At 38.0% G+C, this 19,553-nt stretch overlaps 4 protein-coding genes and 1 long non-coding RNA gene across 7 annotated transcripts; 2 read left to right on the top strand and 3 right to left on the bottom strand.

The window, feature by feature from the left end:
* Window positions 1–3,609: 3,609 nt before the first annotated feature.
* On the bottom strand, window positions 3,610–4,753 carry LOC117792806. The gene is made up of 2 exons (XM_034633085.1): window positions 4,735–4,753; window positions 3,610–4,660 (listed from the first exon to the last, which is right to left on the bottom strand). The coding sequence occupies exon 2, from the start codon at window positions 4,630–4,632 to the stop codon at window positions 3,616–3,618; it is 1,017 nt and encodes a 338-aa protein (XP_034488976.1). The 5' UTR covers window positions 4,633–4,660; window positions 4,735–4,753; the 3' UTR covers window positions 3,610–3,615.
* A 330-nt stretch (window positions 4,754–5,083) lies between these two features.
* Window positions 5,084–6,369, top strand: LOC117781992 (glutaredoxin-related protein 5, mitochondrial). The gene is made up of 2 exons (XM_034618896.1): window positions 5,084–5,479; window positions 6,138–6,369. The coding sequence occupies exons 1-2, from the start codon at window positions 5,170–5,172 to the stop codon at window positions 6,320–6,322; spliced, it is 495 nt and encodes a 164-aa protein (XP_034474787.1). The 5' UTR covers window positions 5,084–5,169; the 3' UTR covers window positions 6,323–6,369.
* A 1,202-nt stretch (window positions 6,370–7,571) lies between these two features.
* On the bottom strand, window positions 7,572–10,476 carry LOC117792179 (myotubularin-related protein 10-B). Its single transcript, XM_034632207.1, has one exon. The coding sequence runs from the start codon at window positions 10,261–10,263 to the stop codon at window positions 7,714–7,716; it is 2,550 nt and encodes an 849-aa protein (XP_034488098.1). The 5' UTR covers window positions 10,264–10,476; the 3' UTR covers window positions 7,572–7,713.
* Window positions 10,477–10,604: 128 nt separating this feature from the next.
* On the bottom strand, window positions 10,605–11,660 carry LOC117792187. The gene is made up of 2 exons (XR_004618152.1): window positions 11,318–11,660; window positions 10,605–10,796 (listed from the first exon to the last, which is right to left on the bottom strand). It is a non-coding gene; the product is annotated as an uncharacterized LOC117792187 (long non-coding RNA).
* Window positions 11,661–12,181: 521 nt separating this feature from the next.
* LOC117782159 (nardilysin) lies at window positions 12,182–18,262 on the top strand. Of its 3 annotated transcripts, none has more exons than XM_034619147.1 (5): window positions 12,182–12,250; window positions 12,319–12,615; window positions 13,118–14,902; window positions 15,678–15,962; window positions 16,805–18,262. In XM_034619147.1, exons 2-5 carry the CDS (start codon window positions 12,326–12,328, stop codon window positions 17,955–17,957), a joined length of 3,513 nt encoding a protein of 1,170 aa, XP_034475038.1. In that variant the 5' UTR covers window positions 12,182–12,250; window positions 12,319–12,325; the 3' UTR covers window positions 17,958–18,262. The 3 variants fall into 3 exon arrangements, with proteins under 3 accessions (XP_034475038.1, XP_034475054.1, XP_034475046.1); XM_034619163.1 differs by having other exon boundaries at window positions 12,201–12,258; XM_034619155.1 differs by having other exon boundaries at window positions 12,211–12,257; window positions 12,309–12,615.
* Window positions 18,263–19,553: the final 1,291 nt, after the last annotated feature.

Genomic DNA, 19,553 nt, shown 5'->3' with positions numbered 1-19,553 from the left:
TTTGTATTATATGTAATATAATGTGCCAATCCCAAATGTTTACCAAAAATAAAACAACAACAAATATTTAAATCGATAAATAAAACTTTTAAAATGCAAAAACCACCCAAAAAAAAGAAAGAGCATACATATTTATGTATACATTAGGTACGAGGCATAGCCTCTTAGTGGGAAAGCCCTTAATGAAGGCACATTTATTTACATTAGGGTGCATCGATTTTTTCCATAAGAAATGGTAATTCAAATTCGTAATCTACGCTCAATCTAAGATGTTCTAAAATAAATTTCTAATCCCCGCTATTTGGTTTGAAAAATGTTTTGTTTTTGGTCCTGGCATGAAAATTGTGGTTTAAAAACACTTAAGATATGCTTAAAACAACTTGGTAAAAGTTAAAAAAAAAATTCATTTTTCAACTCAAAAAGCGGGGACCAGTAATAGAATTATATTAGAACTATGCTTTCGTGGTGAAACTATCTTAGAATTGAACGTAGATTACGAAATTGAGCAATCATTTTTCAATTTTTTTGGACCCATACAAATCGATGCACCCTAATATACATACACGTACGTAAATACATACATACATATTTATGCAGCAAAACCTTAAAATTTAAACCTTGAAATTTCCGTCAGACGATCGTTATTTCATCGAACCACTTTCTTCAATAAATGCTTCGGTTCGAAAATAAAATAATTACATCAATTTTATGTTTACCTAATATTATTCAGTTATTTAGGACTTCGGATAAAAATATGTCATATTAAAATCTTCAAATAAATTTAAATTATTATCACAAATTGAAATTTTTTTTAATAAAAAATGTGATTGGTTTAGAAAGTCAAGAAAAATTTAAAACCATAAAAATATTTTTCGTAATAATTTGAACATTTCAGGAGTTATTTAAGCCGGCACGCGAACCGAACCTAAGTCTTGATTCAAGACGCCGAACCGAACTTTTACCAAAATTTTTAGAGCTTAAATTTTTATCGATGAGCATTGACGCTTTTATAATTGTCTTTTTTTTTTTAAATGTGTCGCTCAAAAAACGCTCGTTTGAGGATAATTAAAAGTTGCTAAAGTTTCTCGTGTCTGTGAGCTGTGTCCATGTGAAAGCTTAAAAGCTCTCGCTTGTATGTGTGTGCGTGTGTGTTTGTGTGTGAGTAGAGCTTTCGGTGCCATCAATTTGCCTATGTAGTAAAATGTGTCAATTTGTTTTCATTTTCAAATTGATTTCTTAAATGCATTTTCTGAAACATTTGAACGTTGCATAGTTTTGTTTTTTTTTTTTTATTTATTATAGTACGAGTATATATGTATTCGATACTCGAGAGAAATTGTTATGAACATATTTATTATATAACCCAAGCTAGGGGCCACATTTGATATAGTTTGTATTTCGGTAAAAAGGAAAAAAAGGAAAGTCCAGATGACAGATGTGAATACGTTTGTTTCTTTTTTTTTGTACCACATAAATATATATACACATACATATAAATATAACTACATATAAAAATAAATATATATATTCATACTTGTATGAATACATGCAAATATTTATGTATTGTGCACGAGCAAATTAACAGCAAGCAACTGTATAAATATTATTAGAACGACTTCATAATTACAATTATAGTTTAATGAGTAACAAGAAAAAAATAATAATAATGATGAAATGTGAATGTAAGAATTAAAGCGAAGTTGGCGATGATGAAGAGTATGAAACAATGAAAGCAAGTAACTAAAAATATTAACTTCTATTGAACAATGCTGCGTATGAACTTATGATTAAATACATACTATATATTAATATGTATTACCACTATGATTGTCATTATTATTATCATTAATATTAATATTATATTGTCATTAATATGCTTATTATAATTTCACCAGTATGATTAATATCATTCAATTTAAAAAAGAACACCCAAAAAGCACATCGATTGATGTGTAATTACTATATATATATCTATTATTATATCTGTCTATCCATTCACATACTTATTATATTTATTTATTATTTAAAAAAAAAAAAAAAATAAACGTTCCTATTGCTCACATTTGATTTCTGTTTTTAATATACCCTATACCCTGTATACAGATATCTATAAAATCGGTCAGCAACGATTTAGACTACATCCTGTCTGTCTATATATTCGCCTAGTTCATTTACATACCCTGTAATTAGAATTTCCCATAAGAGGCTACTGCTTAACTGGTCTAAAACTGCGTACAGGGTATCTGCTGGTCGAGCAGCCTCGCCAAGAGCACTTTTTGATTTAACTTAGGCTTATCATTTGTTAAGAAGAAAATAATGAAACAAATTTGCAACTCCCTCGATAAATGCAATTATTTTGTTAGATCTAAAAGATTTAAAAATTAATTTCAGTATAGTTTTGGTCAGAAACTTAAGTTTTTATATGTAGAATGATATATAGAGTGTGTATATTGAACGAAATTTTTAGTTATAGGCATGTAATTTGATTTTATTTCCTTAACAATAATATACATATAACACTTTATTCTAAAATTATTATTATTATTTAATTTTAATAAACTTATTTTCCATAAGAAATTTTCTTTTTAAAAACAACAAGAAATAACAACAACAAGGAACTAAATAAAATGGTTGAAAATGCAGTCAACTTTGGTATAAGTACAGCAATTAAATTTATTCAATTTGCTTAGTTCTAAACGTTTCTTTAAACATTTATTTCTGAAACGCAAAAGAGCATTACCGTTAAGTCGAAATGTAACTTATAAAATCCCCAAAAAATGAAAAATGAAAACAACAAGATATAAACATGATAAAGCAGAATCCTTGACGAAATAAGAGATCAAAAACGAAAAGCAAACAAAAAAATAACATATAATTAAAAACAAAATGAAATTGTAAAAGATATTTATGAAGTTTGGTGTTGAGGTCATAATGAAAGTTGGAAATAAACATTTTCTGATGAAATCTTTTCAAGTCTTCTTTGTTTGGAATTAATTTTAGTTTAAGGTTAAGGAAGAAGGTCCTTACGAGGTCCTTGATGGCTTATTGATTGGCATTAGTGCTGAGTCCCATAAAAACTAACAAAATTTAAATAAAACTGGCTGTAAATCGAAATTAACATTGACCTGAGATCTTTAAATTGAATTTTCTGTTCTGTTCATACAATACTATTTTGCTTATTTGAAAAAACAATTTTACATGCCATAAAATTGACAGTGAGATATAGCGATTTCCACTATAACATTATATCAAGTGATGCTTTTAAAGTTTTAGAGTTTTATTGCATTAAAAAGTGGATTTTGGTATAAATTTAACATACGATACATTTACATAAAAAAGTCGATATTATTTGTCAAGGTAATAAACCGTTTTAAAATTGTTGTAATCTCAATTTTAAAGACATGAAGAGAGCTCTACATCGATTATATTTTTGGCAGCAACTTCCGCTTTAAGTAGTGTAAATTTCTTGACTTGGGTGCCGGACATAAAAAGTTTAATAGGAAGCGGACGATCTTTATTGTTTTGCAGCTTAAATATAATATCGTGAAGAAGCTTGTCCGTGAGTTGTTTGCAATCCTCCAGAATGATGTATGTCAACTGCTGTCAGATTTGGGATCAGGCAAATCTCTGATGATAATCAGCCCGCTCAAAATCATCACAGCCAATGGAGAGAATCTCCAAGGATTCACAGCATTTGTCGTTGATAAGTTGCTCGACACAGGGTGATTCGAGGGTATTGTGCGGTATATGCAATTCCCTAAGCAACGGTAACCTGTCAAAAATATTAACTAACAAGTTTGAGTGTTGCCAGCCCTCGAAGTAATCCACTGAAAATGACTCTATAGACTTTGGCAGATAATTTAAATGATCGGCACTTTCCATTTTTAAATCCAATATACGCAATTTCTTAAGCTGACTCAAATGTTCAAATACTTGCAGATCTCTACTGTTAAGTTCGAATTGCATTATTTCCAGACTTTGAAGACTTTTGAGATTTGCAAACATTTTTAATTTATTATCACCGAGTTGAAAGTACTGATCTGGTATTTCACCTATTATTTGCTTTATATAACGTCCGGAAAGTTGAAAAAAATCATGCAATTCCAACGCAGTCATTTCCTTAATTATTTGAAAATCGATACATTTGTCCAACATCGGCGACATTCCCTCATAAATGCATTGAAAACGATAGCAGGTGCGTGCAAAGTGAATGCGATCAGTTATCGATAGTTTTTGGAATATATGTTCCAGGCAATAATCGTTTAATTTTAAAATGCCTGCAGTTTCATTAGGATCAAAATTATCCGGCAATTTGTCAGCATCTGGTTGAAACCAACTGTAATTGGGCTGAACTGTTACACAGTATTTATTGACTTTATGCAACTCTCTCTTCAATACATTGGCAGCATTAAGAGCATTCTCAAAGAGAACATAGCCAGTTATTTTTTTATCTTCACTCGGAAACAGATGCAATTCTACAACGCATCCAAAAGTCTCAAAATGCTTTTGAATCAGCTGCGCCTCCAGATTTTCTGCGCATTTAAAAACCAGATTCTTCACCAACACATGATCTTCCGTGTAGGCCAGGTTCTCTTTAAAATAATATATGACTTCAGACATCGGCACAGTCATTGATAAGCTATTTACGTTTTATTTCAAGCTGCGATTAAACAAATTTAAATAATTAGTTATTAAGAAAATAACAAAAGGCGAAGATTCTGGTGCAAAGCATACCTTTATTATGTTGTTTATTTTAGAAGCAGGTGTGTTCTATGCGCTTTATTATTACTTCACTGTTAGTTCTTTTGTTTGTCACACTTCAAAATTATTGCTGCTAAATACGATCGTGACTGGGCGGCCGTACTGCCAACTTTAGTAATTTTTTAATATTTCTAGCACTTGAGCCCTGAAAAAAGCCAGAGCTAGCTATTAAACAGCTAAGTGGGCTTCGTATATCAAATTGCCGAGTGACTGAATAAGTTCACTTGTTCATTTCAATGAACCGTTCATTTGAACTTGCTCAGAACTTTCATTTCAATAACCCGTTCATTTGAGCTTGCTCCAATTAAAACGACAACTCTAGTCGAAACACAACTCTATAACACATTACAAAACAATAATATTGTGTTGACAATTTCTTGAGACAAAAAAGTAAATATATAAGAAAATATGAATAGAATTTTCCAAATTTTATTGCGCCCAAGTGTGACCGGCAACATGGCGACTGCAGCGCGCGTTAACTCATTGGTGGCGTGTGTTAACCCACGTTGGTACAGCGCGGACGCAGCTGCTCCGCCGGCAGCATTGGACAAACCCACATTGGACAAGCTGGTGCGCACCAACAAAGTGGTCGTATTCATGAAGGGCAATCCTCAAGCTCCACGCTGCGGTTTCAGCAACGCCGTCGTCCAAATAATGCGCATGCATGGCGTCCAATACGATGCACACGATGTCCTACAGAACGAGGCACTGCGGCAAGGTAAATTCCATATTCAGCTGGTCACACTCAAACAAGCATGCCAAACACTCAACACAACAAGTATTCGTACACTCGAAATACTTTCTGCTGCAATAATAGAAGAAAATTAATAAGCAAATGTATTCACTTAGACCTGGCAGTCTTGCAGATGGTAAATGTGCCATTTTCCGATGACAGATATATGATATAGTGGTCCGATTTGAACCAAATTTGTTCAGGATGTATAAGATCAACTTAAATGGATATTCTGTTAGATTGATTGAGATATCTTCGAAAACTAAAAAGTGTTTCATACTTAAACTTTAAATTCAACCGATTGTTTCTATGAGAGCTTTATGATATAGTGGACCAATGTTAATAAAAATTTTGTCAGGAATGCTTATTCTATCATATTGATTGGTATATCTTAAAAAACAAAAAAGTTTTTCATACTCAAACTTAATATTTGACCTATCTTTCCTATGGCAGCTATTAAGCTATCCAGCAGCCTACATACCAGATTTGCAGTTTATATCTTTTTTTTATAGTCATAAGACTATAAGGTGTTGTAGGTTCATAGAAGTTACGCCCCCCAGAGGAGGCGTGGCAAAAGTTGAAAATAAAATTAATTTGCCTGACATTGCAAAAAAAACGTTTAAAAATATATAATTATTTACAGGCATTAAGGAGTACACTGACTGGCCAACAATTCCGCAAGTGTTCATCAATGGTGAATTCGTGGGCGGCTGTGACATCATGATGCAGATGCACCAAAGTGGTGACCTCATCGAGGAGCTCAAAAAGGTGGGAATCGTTTCGGAGCTGCTCAAGGCGGAGGAGACCAAAGACGATGCCAACAAATAAAAGCAATAGACGAAGAATGAATGCGATAAATTAATTGTTAAACGCAATTTGTTATATTATTAAATCATTATTTAATACGAGTATGTTAAATTGTCAAAATGTATTTGGACATCTTTTTTCTCACTCAGGCCAAGTAAATTCACCTTGCTGTAAGTGCGGCTTTGCCGTGGTGAATTTGCAAATGGGTTAAGAAGTTTACCACAGCTGCGTTCTCTTGTTGAGTGAATTCAACTTGTGCAAGGCAACAGCTGCGCTTAAGCTTTCGCTCTCTCTTTCTCTCTTATGTTATTGTATTTCGATTCTCTTTGTCCATTCGTCGCTGCTTGCGCTCTTTATTCACACGCTCCCGCTGCTCCCGCCATCCATCTATATTCTCCAGGTGTGAAAGTATCCGAATGTGCGCACCTTGCGCCAAATCCTGCACCTGCAAAAGCTCGCGACATTTCTGCTGCCCTGCGACATTTTTCATATTTACCATAATCTGCGTCAAGCTGCGTGCTATGGAATTACGTAAGACATTATCCGACGGCATTGGCGGCAGATTACGACGGGATTGGGAATTTATTAGTTCAGTTGTTTGCGGTTCCTGCTCCCCCGACGACATCTTTTTTCACACTAAGCTGAGCTGTATTCACCTTGCTGTAAGTGCGGCTTTGCCGTGGTGAATTTGCAAATGTGCTAAGGATTTCACCACAGCTGCTCTCTTTCGTTGAGTAAATTCACCTCGTGCGAAGTTTTCGCTTGTTTACCTCGAGTTTAACCCTAGACTAACCCCTTTTTTTTTTAGTTTATACAATGTTTGATTTATTATTAAATATAATATAATACATGTTTGATTTAGTTGGTGTTGTTTTGTTTTGTTTGTTTGTTTTACATTTTGTAATGTAATTTTGCTTGCACATAACATTTTTTTTAGCGTTATTTATTGTTTCTTTCAGTTTTTTAGTTATTAGCGCAAAAATAAAGTAAAGTTAGTTACATTCATGTACATATAAAACAAAAAAAAAAGTCTTATGCATTAAACTTGCCTATTAGTAAACAAAAATAAAAGTTGTTAAACGCATTATGCCATATATACATACAGTTGGTCAGGTAATTGTTTTGACACATACAAAAATATTCACAAATTTTTTTAATAATTTTTTTGAACTCATTAAGATTTTTTTTAGCTTGTTCTAAGAACCAAAAGCAAAGTGAAAATTATATATATATATTTGTCAAAACAATTAACTGAACAACTGTAGTAATATACGTATATATATATATATATTTTTTTTTTCGTATATATATAAAAGTAAGTCTGTAATACTTCTAAAGTTCAGCTTTTTAAAAAAAACAGCAACGAATTTCGTGTGCCGTAACGAGTTGTGTTGACAATCGTTATCGATCGATCACACCATCGATGACTTGTCCAAAATGGAAGAGGTGTCTAACAAAAGCTCACTGCTACTGCTCAGTAGATCGTAAAGCTCGTGCGGCGCATCGCCTGCAATCGGATTGCCGAATGGAAAGAACGAAGAGAGCGTCGATAGCTGCAAGGGACCGTTATTCACCGCATGCAGACCGTTGTTCGTTGAGTTGCCAGCGTTGCCAGACGGCAGCGATTTGCGACGTCGCTCCACACCATCCACATATTCCACAGCTGGTTCCCGCTCCTGTTGTGGATCCGGTTGCTCCGGTTTTTGGGGACGCTGTTCGCCGAGTGCATCATAGAAGGCATCTGGCAACTCCTCAAAGCTCTGCATGTCCAGACAGCGCTGCAGCTTGGCAATGTTACTTAGGAGCAGACGATGAAAGAGATCCACCTGAGCCGCTCCTCCACCCCGTATGTCCAGCAGTGGCATCCAGCGGTAGTAACACTGCTCCCACACGCCGAGATCCAGGATGCGATGTGCTGGCTCCAGATAGCGATCCTGTGGCACGCTGGATTGTGTGGCAAACAGCTGCGGATTGATGGTATAGCGGGAGGATCCCGTTGCCACACTCGCTCCTGCTACCGATAGCAGCTTGTTGCCGCCACCCAACGCCAGAGAGCGTCTTTGATTGCCGGGTAAACCACAATCTCCGCGCTGTCGCTGATACAGAGGATTACTGAAGAACATCTTGTCCTTGTCCGAGAACTGTTCACCCCAATCCCATACAGGACGCAGCACCAGACGTCCCTCATTGACGGCGGCAGTACGTTGCGCCTGACTGTCAAACTGGAAGGTATCAAAGATGGGCATAAAGCACGCATCCCACAAAGTGGTCAAATACGTTTGCGAGAACTCAAACTCATCCGGAAACTGTTGCAACAGCTGCCACACGCAGTCCAAAAATAGCAGAAACACCGGACTCTGTTCGCTATCCAATTGCTCCCGCTCGCCGCCAGAGGTCGCTGCCACGCACACATGTCCCAGACGCCGCTGAAACGGATGCTCCAAGGCAATCCATTCCTTTTGTATCAACGATTGAAAACCATCCAGACTGCGAAAATGCGGATCGAGCAGCAACTGCGTCAGACTGCTGACCACACAGCACAGATCCCGTCCGTTGGACTCCTGCAGTACACAGGTGACTCCGGCACGCAATGTGGCGGCGGCTTCGCTGCCATGACGCAGACAGAGCGAGACATACAACAACCAATTGGTCTTCTCCAGCAAACCCAAAAACTTGTCATCCTGCAGCATAAACTTTTCCGCCGATTCCGGCGTGCAGAGACGCCGTAACTTGAGATAGGCACGCTGTACATCCTCCTTACACGGCAGCTGTTCCGTCAGCCGCAAAACCTTCAACTTTTTACGCTCATCGCATTTGCGCACCAACTCCAACATAATGTTCTCCATTTTGGTATCCTGCGCGGAAGCGGGCTGTAGTTCCGCCAGGCGTACCAGCGAGGCCGCATGACGGCCGTAACTGTACACCCAAAAGGCGGCACGGGAATCGCAAAAGGCCAAGGACAACTGCAGAAACCTATCGATATCACAGCACTTGGGTATGACAAAGTGCGGCGGTAAACTGTACTTGCCCGCCTGCAAACGGTTCTGCAGCTGCGGTACCGCCGTGGAGCTCACTACCTGCCACTCGGTGGCGCCACAACGTATCAGCTCGCGGGCCCAATCATTTTTGCTGTTATACATGCTTATGACGCCCAGATACACCGAGTAATAGGGTTCTTTATAGACATAGGCAAAGCTCAGATCATGTCGCATCGGATATGCGAATCTTACCAAGGCGGAGGCTATTAATTTACCGTAATCACTGGCACCGCTCAGCTTGGAATCCTGCTGCTGGAAGGCGAATTTTAAGAGCCTAAAGTTCTTGCAGATAATATGCAGTGCCACAATGCGTCCATTCAGATTATGCTGCTTGGCCGGCTCCAGTTTCTTCCGCCTGCCGCTGGGCGTACCACCGCCACCCTTTCCCTTGCCACCGCCCGCTCCGCTGGCCAATCTCGCCGCCTGCAGTGCACTCGCCGCTCTTCCCTGCTCCGCAATGGTATAAATCTGATCTATATTATTGAGCGTGACCTCATTGCGTCCCAGTTGTGCATTCTCCTGGTACAGATCACTACTGCTGACGGCTGTGGCACGTAGTGTGGCACGTAAGGCCACAAAGCTAAGCTTAAAGTTGGTCACACTCAGCAGTCCGAACGTGGAGTCCTTGTAACTGTCACTGCTAGTGTTGCCACTGTGCGTGTTGCCATTGCTCGAGTTACTTGTGGAGTTGCCAGCCTGCTTGCTTGCTATGTTCGTATACATGTAGGCGGGAGCGGAGGCGACAATCTGTTCGCCATTTAATAGACGCGGCGTTGCCAGATGCACATCACGCAGATCGCTGGGCAGACACCATTCATTTGTCGATGCTGTGGCGCGCACATCTCCCGGCTGAGGTGCCACATAGCTGGTGAAGGTGTTGCGCTTTCGATGGTCTGGCATCTCCTTGCTGCCAGTGGCCATCATCAGCCGATAACGATAGCGATTACTCTTATGTCAACGAAGCCTTTGCTTCTGTTGCTCCTTCTTCTTCTTACACTTGCTGTTGTAGTTGTTATTTGTTATTGTTTCTCTCTCGCAATGCGTCTGCTCCTTTTGCTTCTCTTACCCTGCTCGCTCTTGCTGTTATTGTTGATCTCTCCCAAGTAGACTGCTCCTTTTTCTTCTGCTGCTCGCTCTTCTGATGTTATTGTTGCTCTCTCCCAATACGACTGCTTCTTCTCGCTCTTGCTGCTGTTATTATTTGTTGCTCTCTCCTAATTTGTCTACTCCTTATTCTTTTGCTGCTTATATTGTTTTTGTTGCTCTTTTTCAGTATCACCAATTCGCAGTACTAATTTAGTATCTTTTTATTGTCGCTGTCGTTTTTGTTGCACGTACTTTGAATATTCAATTATTTATTATTTCCTGTTTGGCGTTTTTCGTTGTTGTCTCTCTCTCTCTCTTTCCCTTTGTTGTCGTTGTTGTTGCGCAGCTGGCCGTTGTTTACCGTTAGCCGCCTACAATGAGCACAACATAAACATGAAACATAAAATAAAAAGAGAATCAAAAATTTAAAACGTTTGTTTGCTAGTTACAGCCAAGGTGTATTTAAATAAGGTTGCTCTCGTTGAGTTAGCTATTTTGACCAAGTTATATTTAAGTTGATTCTGACAGCACTTGGTTGCAGTGTCGCTCTCTCTCTCTGAGAGCCAAGAACCAAGCACTGTCAACGAAGACATCACCTTAAATAAATACACCTTGATTACAGCTTGTGAAGAAAGTGTTTGCAACAAAACAAAAATTTAAGCAATTTCACTTCCAAAATGTATTTTAATTGTCATCTTATTTGTTAAAGAAAATAAAAAAAAGAATAACTTTTATTGAGTTTAACTAATTTGTTAAAACAGTTTCTTGATTCACTGTATTAATATGCGTGTTTGTGTGTGTGCGTGCACAAAAACAGACACATAGAATACACGAAACGTATTTAGAATTATCGTCGTTTCGTTTTTGTGATAAGTTTATCAGCTGCGCTTACGGTTTTTATACGCTCCGTCTTCGCCGTGGGTAATTTCTAAATTTGTTTTTGCTGCTCTGCCTATTTTGGTCTGGCGCTTTTGTTGTTGCTGCACTGTGCACTGTGCGTTTTGTTGTTGTTGTTGCCAGCTGCTGGTAATTTGCGTGCAAACGTGTATTATATATATTAATTTGTCATCTTTGTGCATCATCTATCAGCACACACACCAATGCACATGCATATATATTAATATATGCATTTATTTATTTATTATTTTCGTTGTCGCCATAAATATATATGTTGCTCACTAACACACACGCACAACACATGCACACTTATTGCATGTCAAAAATAGGCAATCGCTATCGGCAAAGTAAGTGACAAGTACCGCGAACAGCTGTTAGTTATCGAATCAGCGGGTCATTTCACAGATGAGCAACACTTGCCGATAACGATAGACTATTTTTATTTTATATTAATATTGTAGACATTCAGTGTTGGCAAATCAGCTTTTTCCCACCAAAATGACAACTGTTAAGTTTACAAACTACTGGAAAAATCGTTAATATTATTACTTTATTAGTAGTGTATTTAATGAAAATAATTATTATTTTTTTTAATTATTATTAAAAAATGTTGATGAAAAAATTCATATTTTGGATTTTGAAAACTCCACAATCTTTAAATGCAATGTTTTAACATTCTCTTAGATACTTTATAATGAGCAATTTTAATTAAATATTAATATTATTAAACCTTACATAAAACTTAAATTCTAAGCTTTTGTGCCGTTTTAGTTTTGGCGCGAAATACGAATATTTCGACAATTTGATAGCAAGTGTTTTTTAGTTGTTATCATTAATCGCTGTACAACTATCGATATTCGTATATTGGACAAGTTGATTGTCAACACAGCACAGAAAAATAATTCGGCCGGCGACCACGCGGCATAAGGTAAATTTGTCAGTCATTTTGAATGTAAAATATAAACAAATGATTGTGTAAAGCTCACTATATATTAGACTGTGCATGCTTTGGCCTCAACGCAGCAGTCGATGCTTCACACTTTGCCTATTAACATCAACATTATCATCGTCATCGTTCGTGAAATTCGCCACAAATTTCCAGTGCCATTTACCACAATTCCCTTTGGTCCGGCAATTCGTTCGCTTCACGCGATACACGAAACACAAGCAACAACCAAAACAAAAACTGTTTGACACTAGAGCAACAACAACAAGAACGCTGGCCAAGATGTCCGATCAAGTGAAGTATTTGGATACGCCCGACAAGTCAGAAACGGACAAAAAACTATACAAGTAAGTGCACACAGCTGTGTTGACATACGAGTAGACACATATGTTTAATATGTAGGTTACATTACTTTTAAAAGCTACTGTTACTGTAGGCTGTCTGCATTTGTTGTTGTTGTTGTGCTTTCAATTGATTACAATAACAATGACACAATGCAATTGGCATGCGTATGCTGCTTAACGAGCTTTAAGCACAACTTAAATGCAATTAAGAGAGACACACGGAAAGAGCGGGAGAGAGAGAGCGAGAGATTCACCACTCCAGTTTGTGTTTCGTGGTGAAAGCATATGATTTCACCATGGGCTCTAACTGAGCAAATATTAATTCAAAACAGGGGCTTAAAACCGAAACCGTAACTTCAACCGATTTGTAACAGTAACTGACTTTAAGTTATAAACAAAATAACTTACTATATATTCTTATATTACAAAACATATTTCAAGAGAATTTAAAAAATTTAATATTTTGATATTTATTAAATCTCCTTTCTCCTTTCTCTACATATAGAACACTTCTCCTGCCCAATGGATTGCACGCTCTGATCATCTCGGATCCGAGTCCAGTTCCCCACGATGGCTTCACCACGTCGGACTCCTCGGATGGCATGGGAGAGACGGAGACGGAGAACACATCGGTGGATCCGGAGAGCAGCAGTAGCTCGAGTGAGAGCGAATCCAGCAGTTCGGGAACGGGTCACAGCGAATCCGACTCGGACTCGGAGGTGGGGGATGAGAAGTTGGCTGCCTGTGCCATCATGATTGACTACGGATCGTTTGCGGAGCCAAGGAACTATCAGGGATTGGCGCACTTTCTGGAGCACATGATATTCATGGGATCGGAGAAGTATCCGGAGGAGAACATCTTTGATGCGCACATCAAGAAGTGTGGCGGCTTTACCAATGCTCTGACCGACTGCGAGGATACCCTGTTCTATTTCGAGGTGGCCGAGAAGCATCTGGACTCGAGTCTGGATTATTTTACGGCCCTGATGAAGCATCCGCTGATGAAACAGGAGGCAATGCAGCGGGAACGTTGCTCTGTGGACTCGGAATTCCAGCAGATTGTCCAGGAGGATGAGACACGGCGGGATCAGCTGCTGGCCAGCCTGGCCACCGATGGCTATCCCCATGGCACCTTTGCCTGGGGCAATCTCAAGACCCTCAAGCAGAATGTGGATGATGAGGTGTTGCACAAGTTGCTGCACGAGATTCGACGGGATCATTATGCCGCCAACCGCATGTATTTGTGTCTCCAAGCACGTCTGCCCATCGAGGAACTGGAGTCACTGGTACTACGTCACTTTGCCGATATACCCAGCAATCAAGTGACTGCTCCGGATCTCAGTAAATTCAATTATCGTAGCGCTTTTCGTGCCGAATTCCATGAACATGCCTTCTTTGTCAAGCCCGTGGAGAATGTGTGCAAGGTGGAGCTGACCTGGGTGCTGCCCAGTGTCCGTAAATACTATCGCAGCAAGCCGGATCAGTTTCTGGCCTTTCTGCTTGGCTACGAGGGCAAGGGCAGTCTCTGCGCCTATCTGAGACGTCGTCTTTGGGCCTTGGAACTTGTGGCTGGCATCGATGACAATGGCTTCGATTTGAACTCCATGTACAGTCTGTTTAATGTATGCATTTATCTCACGGACGAGGGATTCAAGCATATAGATGATGTGCTGGCTGCCACCTTTGCCTATGTCAAGGTTATTGCCCAGGCGAATCCCAAGGATCTGCGTGTTATCTACGAGGAGCAACAGGGCATTGAGGCGACCGGTTTTCGCTTTCAGCCTCAGCGTCCGGCCATGGATAATGTGCAGGATCTGGTGATCAACTCGAAATACTTTCCGCCCAAGGATGTGCTCACCGGCAAGGAGCTCTACTACGAGTACAATGAGCAGCATTTGGCCGAACTCATTGCACATCTCAATGAGTTCAAGTTCAATCTGATGTTTACGGCCCGCTCCTACGAGGATGTGGTCTATGACAAGCGGGAGGATTGGTTCGGCACCGAGTACGCCAGCATTCCCATGCCCTCGAAGTGGCAGCAACTCTGGCAGGAGGCGGACTCCAAGCCGTTGCCTGATCTCTTTCTGCCCGAACCCAATCGCTTTGTGGCCCACGATTTCACCATCTTCTGGCATCAGCAGGGCAAACCCGAGATTCCGGAGGCGCCCAAGAAGCTGCTGCAGAACGACATCTGTGAACTCTGGTTCCGAGCCGACGATAAATACGAACTGCCCGAGGCATTTATGACCTTCTACTTCATTTCTCCGCTACAACGGAAAAGCCCCAAAAAGTATGTAAACAAATCTATTCCGTATCGAATACCGATTTCCGAAAACTCTTTTAGGAAATTCAGGAAACAAAGAAAAAAAAACTGTAGAAACCAAAATTATTATGAAAAGCAGGAGTCTTATTCCTACAAAATTCAGCAAGAAGAATACTTTTTGTAGAGTTCAAAAATTGCACAAGGAAAAATATTCAGAGTATAAAACTTATACGGAAAAATCTATTATATTAATATTAAAAAAATGATGTAGTTTTATTTCATTTTTTTAAAGAAAAGTTTCGAGAAAATGTTTTCTTTTTGTTCATTTTTTAAGAAAAAAGTTTGATAGCCAAAAACAACAATATTTATTAAAATTCACGCAATTTTAATAAAAATAAAATATCTTGCATTTTGGCTTCTTAAGTTTTGTATTTCTAATTTTTATTTCCCAAAAACATTGTTGCCAATTTTTGTTATCCTTATTTTTATTACTAGTAACATAATTCCGAATTTTGTTGTCTTAATTTTTATTTCCAAATAACATTCTTTCTAATGTTGCTTCCCTAATTTTTATTTCCTAATAATATTTTTGTTAATTATATTATCCTAATTTTTATTTTTATATTAAATAGTTCGTTGTTTTGATTTCCTATCTTTTATTTAAATTTTTTGGTATTCTAAGTATTATGTTTCGACATTCGTAGAGGGAATCATTCTATAGATCTATCTACACTGTATATATCTCTCTCTTTGTTTGTCTCTGTCTCACACTCATACTCTCTCTCTTTCTGTCCTGTTGCAGCGATGCCATGTGTGCTTTATACGAGGAACTGGTCAAGTTCCATGTGAGCGAGGATCTGTATCCAGCCACAAGTGCTGGATTCAACTACACCTTCAGTGTGAGCGAGAAGGGACTCAATCTGCAGGTGCGAGGGTATAACGAGAAGTTGCATCTGCTGGTGGAGGGCATTGCCCAGGCCATGGTCACCGTGGAGTCGACACTCAACGAGGACATACTCGAGACATTCGTCAAGGATCAGCGGAAGAGCTACTTCAACACCTTGATTAAGCCGCGACAACTCAACAGGTGAGACGCCTTTAAGCTTTTAGTTTGTACTCTTTAGAATCAATCTAAAAATAGCTAGAAATAGCTAGAAATCTGTATCCATTGAAAATGGACACAATAGGAGACCCTTTAAAGCATATTAATTAGAGTGCATTAATTAATATGGCCCCAAAAAAGTTAAAATATCAAATTCGAATTCTAAGGTCAATTCTAAGATGTTTTCAATAAGATAACATATTTTTTTAAATCATATTTTGTATTTTATTATACTCACATCTTTAGTATTTTTAGTCCTGACAAGATTGGTTTAAAAACTATTTCTTAGGACGAGGACTTTTGAAATTTCAAATAATCAAAGGAACAATTGTTTTTAGAACCAAGGCTGCAAACAACAAAAATGTTGTTAAAGGTTCGGTTCCGCGGTTCGAATCATAAAGCAAACCGCAAAATAAAAAAAATTATTCTTACTTTTATTATTTTTTCTTGACTTTACTTCAAAAAAATTCGAATTTTGATAATCTTTATTTATTTGGAGTTTAAAATATAACTTATTTTTATCCAAAGACTCAAAAAGTTGAATTATACTAGAGACACATAAAACTTAACTATTTTATTTATGAACACAGCAGATTTCGTTAAACTTTTATCTTAACAGCTAATCGGCGAAACCAAATTTTAAACTGTTTCAGGAATACCCATAATATTTTTTGTTGCACACATAGCATTGAGCTTTTGACAGACATGCATCTCTTATGCTTGAAGCCATTGTGAATAATGATCGTTAGATTTTGAATTTAAATAATTTTTGTTGCTTTTATATAATATTTAATATATCATTTTGTCCTTATATGTTTTGTTTTTAGGGATGTGCGTCTGTGTGTGGTGGAGCACATGCGCTGGCTGATGATCGACAAGTACAAGAGTCTGAATGATATAACACTCAAGGATCTGCGCGACTTTGCACGCCAGTTTCCACAGCAATTGTATGTGCAGGGATTGGTCCAAGGCAATTACACCGAGGAGTCGGCACACAATGTGATGAACACGCTGCTGTCCAAGCTCGGCTGTAAGCCGATCCAGGAGCGTCTATATGTCGAGGATCGGACGGTACAGTTGCCCCAGGGGGCGCACTATATACGCTGCCACGCCCTCAACGAGCAGGACACGAACACGGTGATCACCAACTATTATCAAATTGGAGCCAACTCGGTGCGTCTGGAGTGCATGCTGGATCTGCTGATGATGTTCGTGGAGGAGCCGCTGTTCGATCAGTTGAGGACCAAGGAGCAACTGGGCTACCATGTGGGAGCAACGGTGCGCATGAATTATGGCATTGCTGGCTACTCCATTGTGGTCAATTCACAGGAGACAAACACAACGGCGAGTCATGTGGACAAACGGATCGAGCATTTCCGCAACAATATGATGCAGATGATCGAGGATATGGCCGAGGAGGAATACGAGCATATAAGGGATTCGCTGATCAAGCTGAAGCTGGTGGCTGACATGGCACTGAGCACCGAAGTCACTCGCAACTGGAGCGAGATCATTAATGAGGAATACATGTTTGATCGTCGTCGGCAACAGATCGAAGTGTTGCGCACTCTGGAAAAGGCTGAAATTGTCGCATTTCTGCTGCAGAATGAGCTCGACAATCTGCGCAAGGTGTCCGTCCAGGTCATAGGACATCAACCCAAGTCCAAAACACTGCCAAGTGAGGAACAAAGCAAAATTGCTGAAAATAAGCAGGAGAATGAGCAAGAAGATGTTGACAATGACGAGGATGACGATGAGGATGAGGATGGCGATGTGGAGATGGATGAAGTGGATGAGGAACTATTCGAAATGCTAGCCAATAAATTGAGTGTTAAATTTCTGCCGCCAGATGGCGATGCCAGCACCATTCTGGACATTGCCGAGTTCAAATCCAATCTCAATTTGTATCCCAAACCAGCGATCACTCTGGATGAGACCAAACGTCCAACGCTCATTGAGGATGCTCTTATGAATACGTGAACACACAACACACACACCCACAACACACACCGAAATTATTTAACCACCAAAAAAAAAAAGAAAAAAAAAGGCAACAACAGTAATGATCCTATTTTTAGATCATTACTAGTTTAATCAAGCATTTCATCGGGATTCACGCACTAAGTGTCCAAATCCTTAGTGCAAATACACAACCAACACACACACACACACACACCTACACTTGACAACATAAACTTTGTTTCTTTCGCCAAATCAATTCAAAATGTATTGTAACTGACGAAAAATCAAACTAAATCCGATAAATAAATCAAACAGTCAATAAACTCACAACTGTGTTTACCATTTATCACTTTAAGCTTACAGTGGCTCCCAGCATATTTCGAACAGCAGCCAGAAAATTGTTTAATCATTTTAAAATAAAAGAAATATTAAAAAAATTAGCAGAAAAATTGAGAAATTGATCGAAATGCTCGAAAATACCAGGCGAACAGCAAGTAAAATAGATCAAAAAATGTCTTAACTGCTAAAATTTTAAATTCAACCTATTTTAGTTTTTGTTTCGACCTATTTAATTGCTGTTCGCCGGGTATTTAAGCTGGTATTTCGTTTGCTGTACATAATTTTAATTGGCAACGGCATGAATAGACAAAAAAAAAGCCCAAATTAACAGTTGAACTACCAGGCGTACAGAAATCGGCAGCAAGCAACAAAATTCTATTTGACTCACATTTGAATTGAGCGCATTTTGCGACCTATTTTAGTTTCTGTGCGCCTATTAAGCAGCTGTTTAAATATGACATTTTACTATTTCGACCTATTTTCGTGCCTGTTCGCCTGGTACATGCTTATTGGTATTAGCCTCAAAGAATTGAAGGACTAAACTTTAAAAACAAAAGCGATTAAAATTAAAAAAAAAAACTTTAAACTATTACAATAGTTTTTCATATTTTTCTGTTGCAAATTAATTAAATTTCCCAATATGATCTGAGAAGTGTAAACAAAAAAAATGAATTATATCGTATTATTTGCTGGTATGGGATCATCTCTTCTTTATTCATGCTCTCATTGTAAACAATATTTATGTACATTATTTATAAACTTTACAAATCTGTGTATATAGTATATGTATATAAATGTACTCGTTATATCAAAAATAATGAAAAGAAAAAAAAACGTCATTTATAATTTTTCGTATTCTATAAATTTGTGCTCGATTCTGTTGCTGATTGCGATTGTGATTAAATATAATATGAATTTATACAGTTAAACAATGCAATATATGCACAAAATATATATGTATGTATATCAGATCAACATTATTATTATCATTAATCATTAATATTATTTACTTAAGCTTGTTTGTTTCTCTTTTGTTTTGCTTTATTCATTTAGCTAAGAATAAGTAACAATAGTCAATAGCTTAGTTTTGTTTGTTTTTTCCTTCTTTGTTCTATTTTCACAGTGAACTTAAATTATATAATCAAGATATTAACAAAAAAAAAAAAAAAACAAATAAAAAACTAGATTTACATGTATAACAAAAAAAAAAAAAAGATAAGGAAATAGAGGAAAATGTGGATGTTTAACTAAATTAAATGTTTTTTTTCAGCGTTT

The sequence above is a fragment of the Drosophila innubila genome, chromosome X, assembly GCF_004354385.1.
Source record: "Drosophila innubila isolate TH190305 chromosome X, UK_Dinn_1.0, whole genome shotgun sequence".
NCBI classification, from domain to species: Eukaryota; Metazoa; Arthropoda; class Insecta; order Diptera; family Drosophilidae; genus Drosophila; species Drosophila innubila.
Note: the sequence above shows the minus strand (reverse complement) of the source record. Positions and strands in the feature narration are given on the sequence as shown.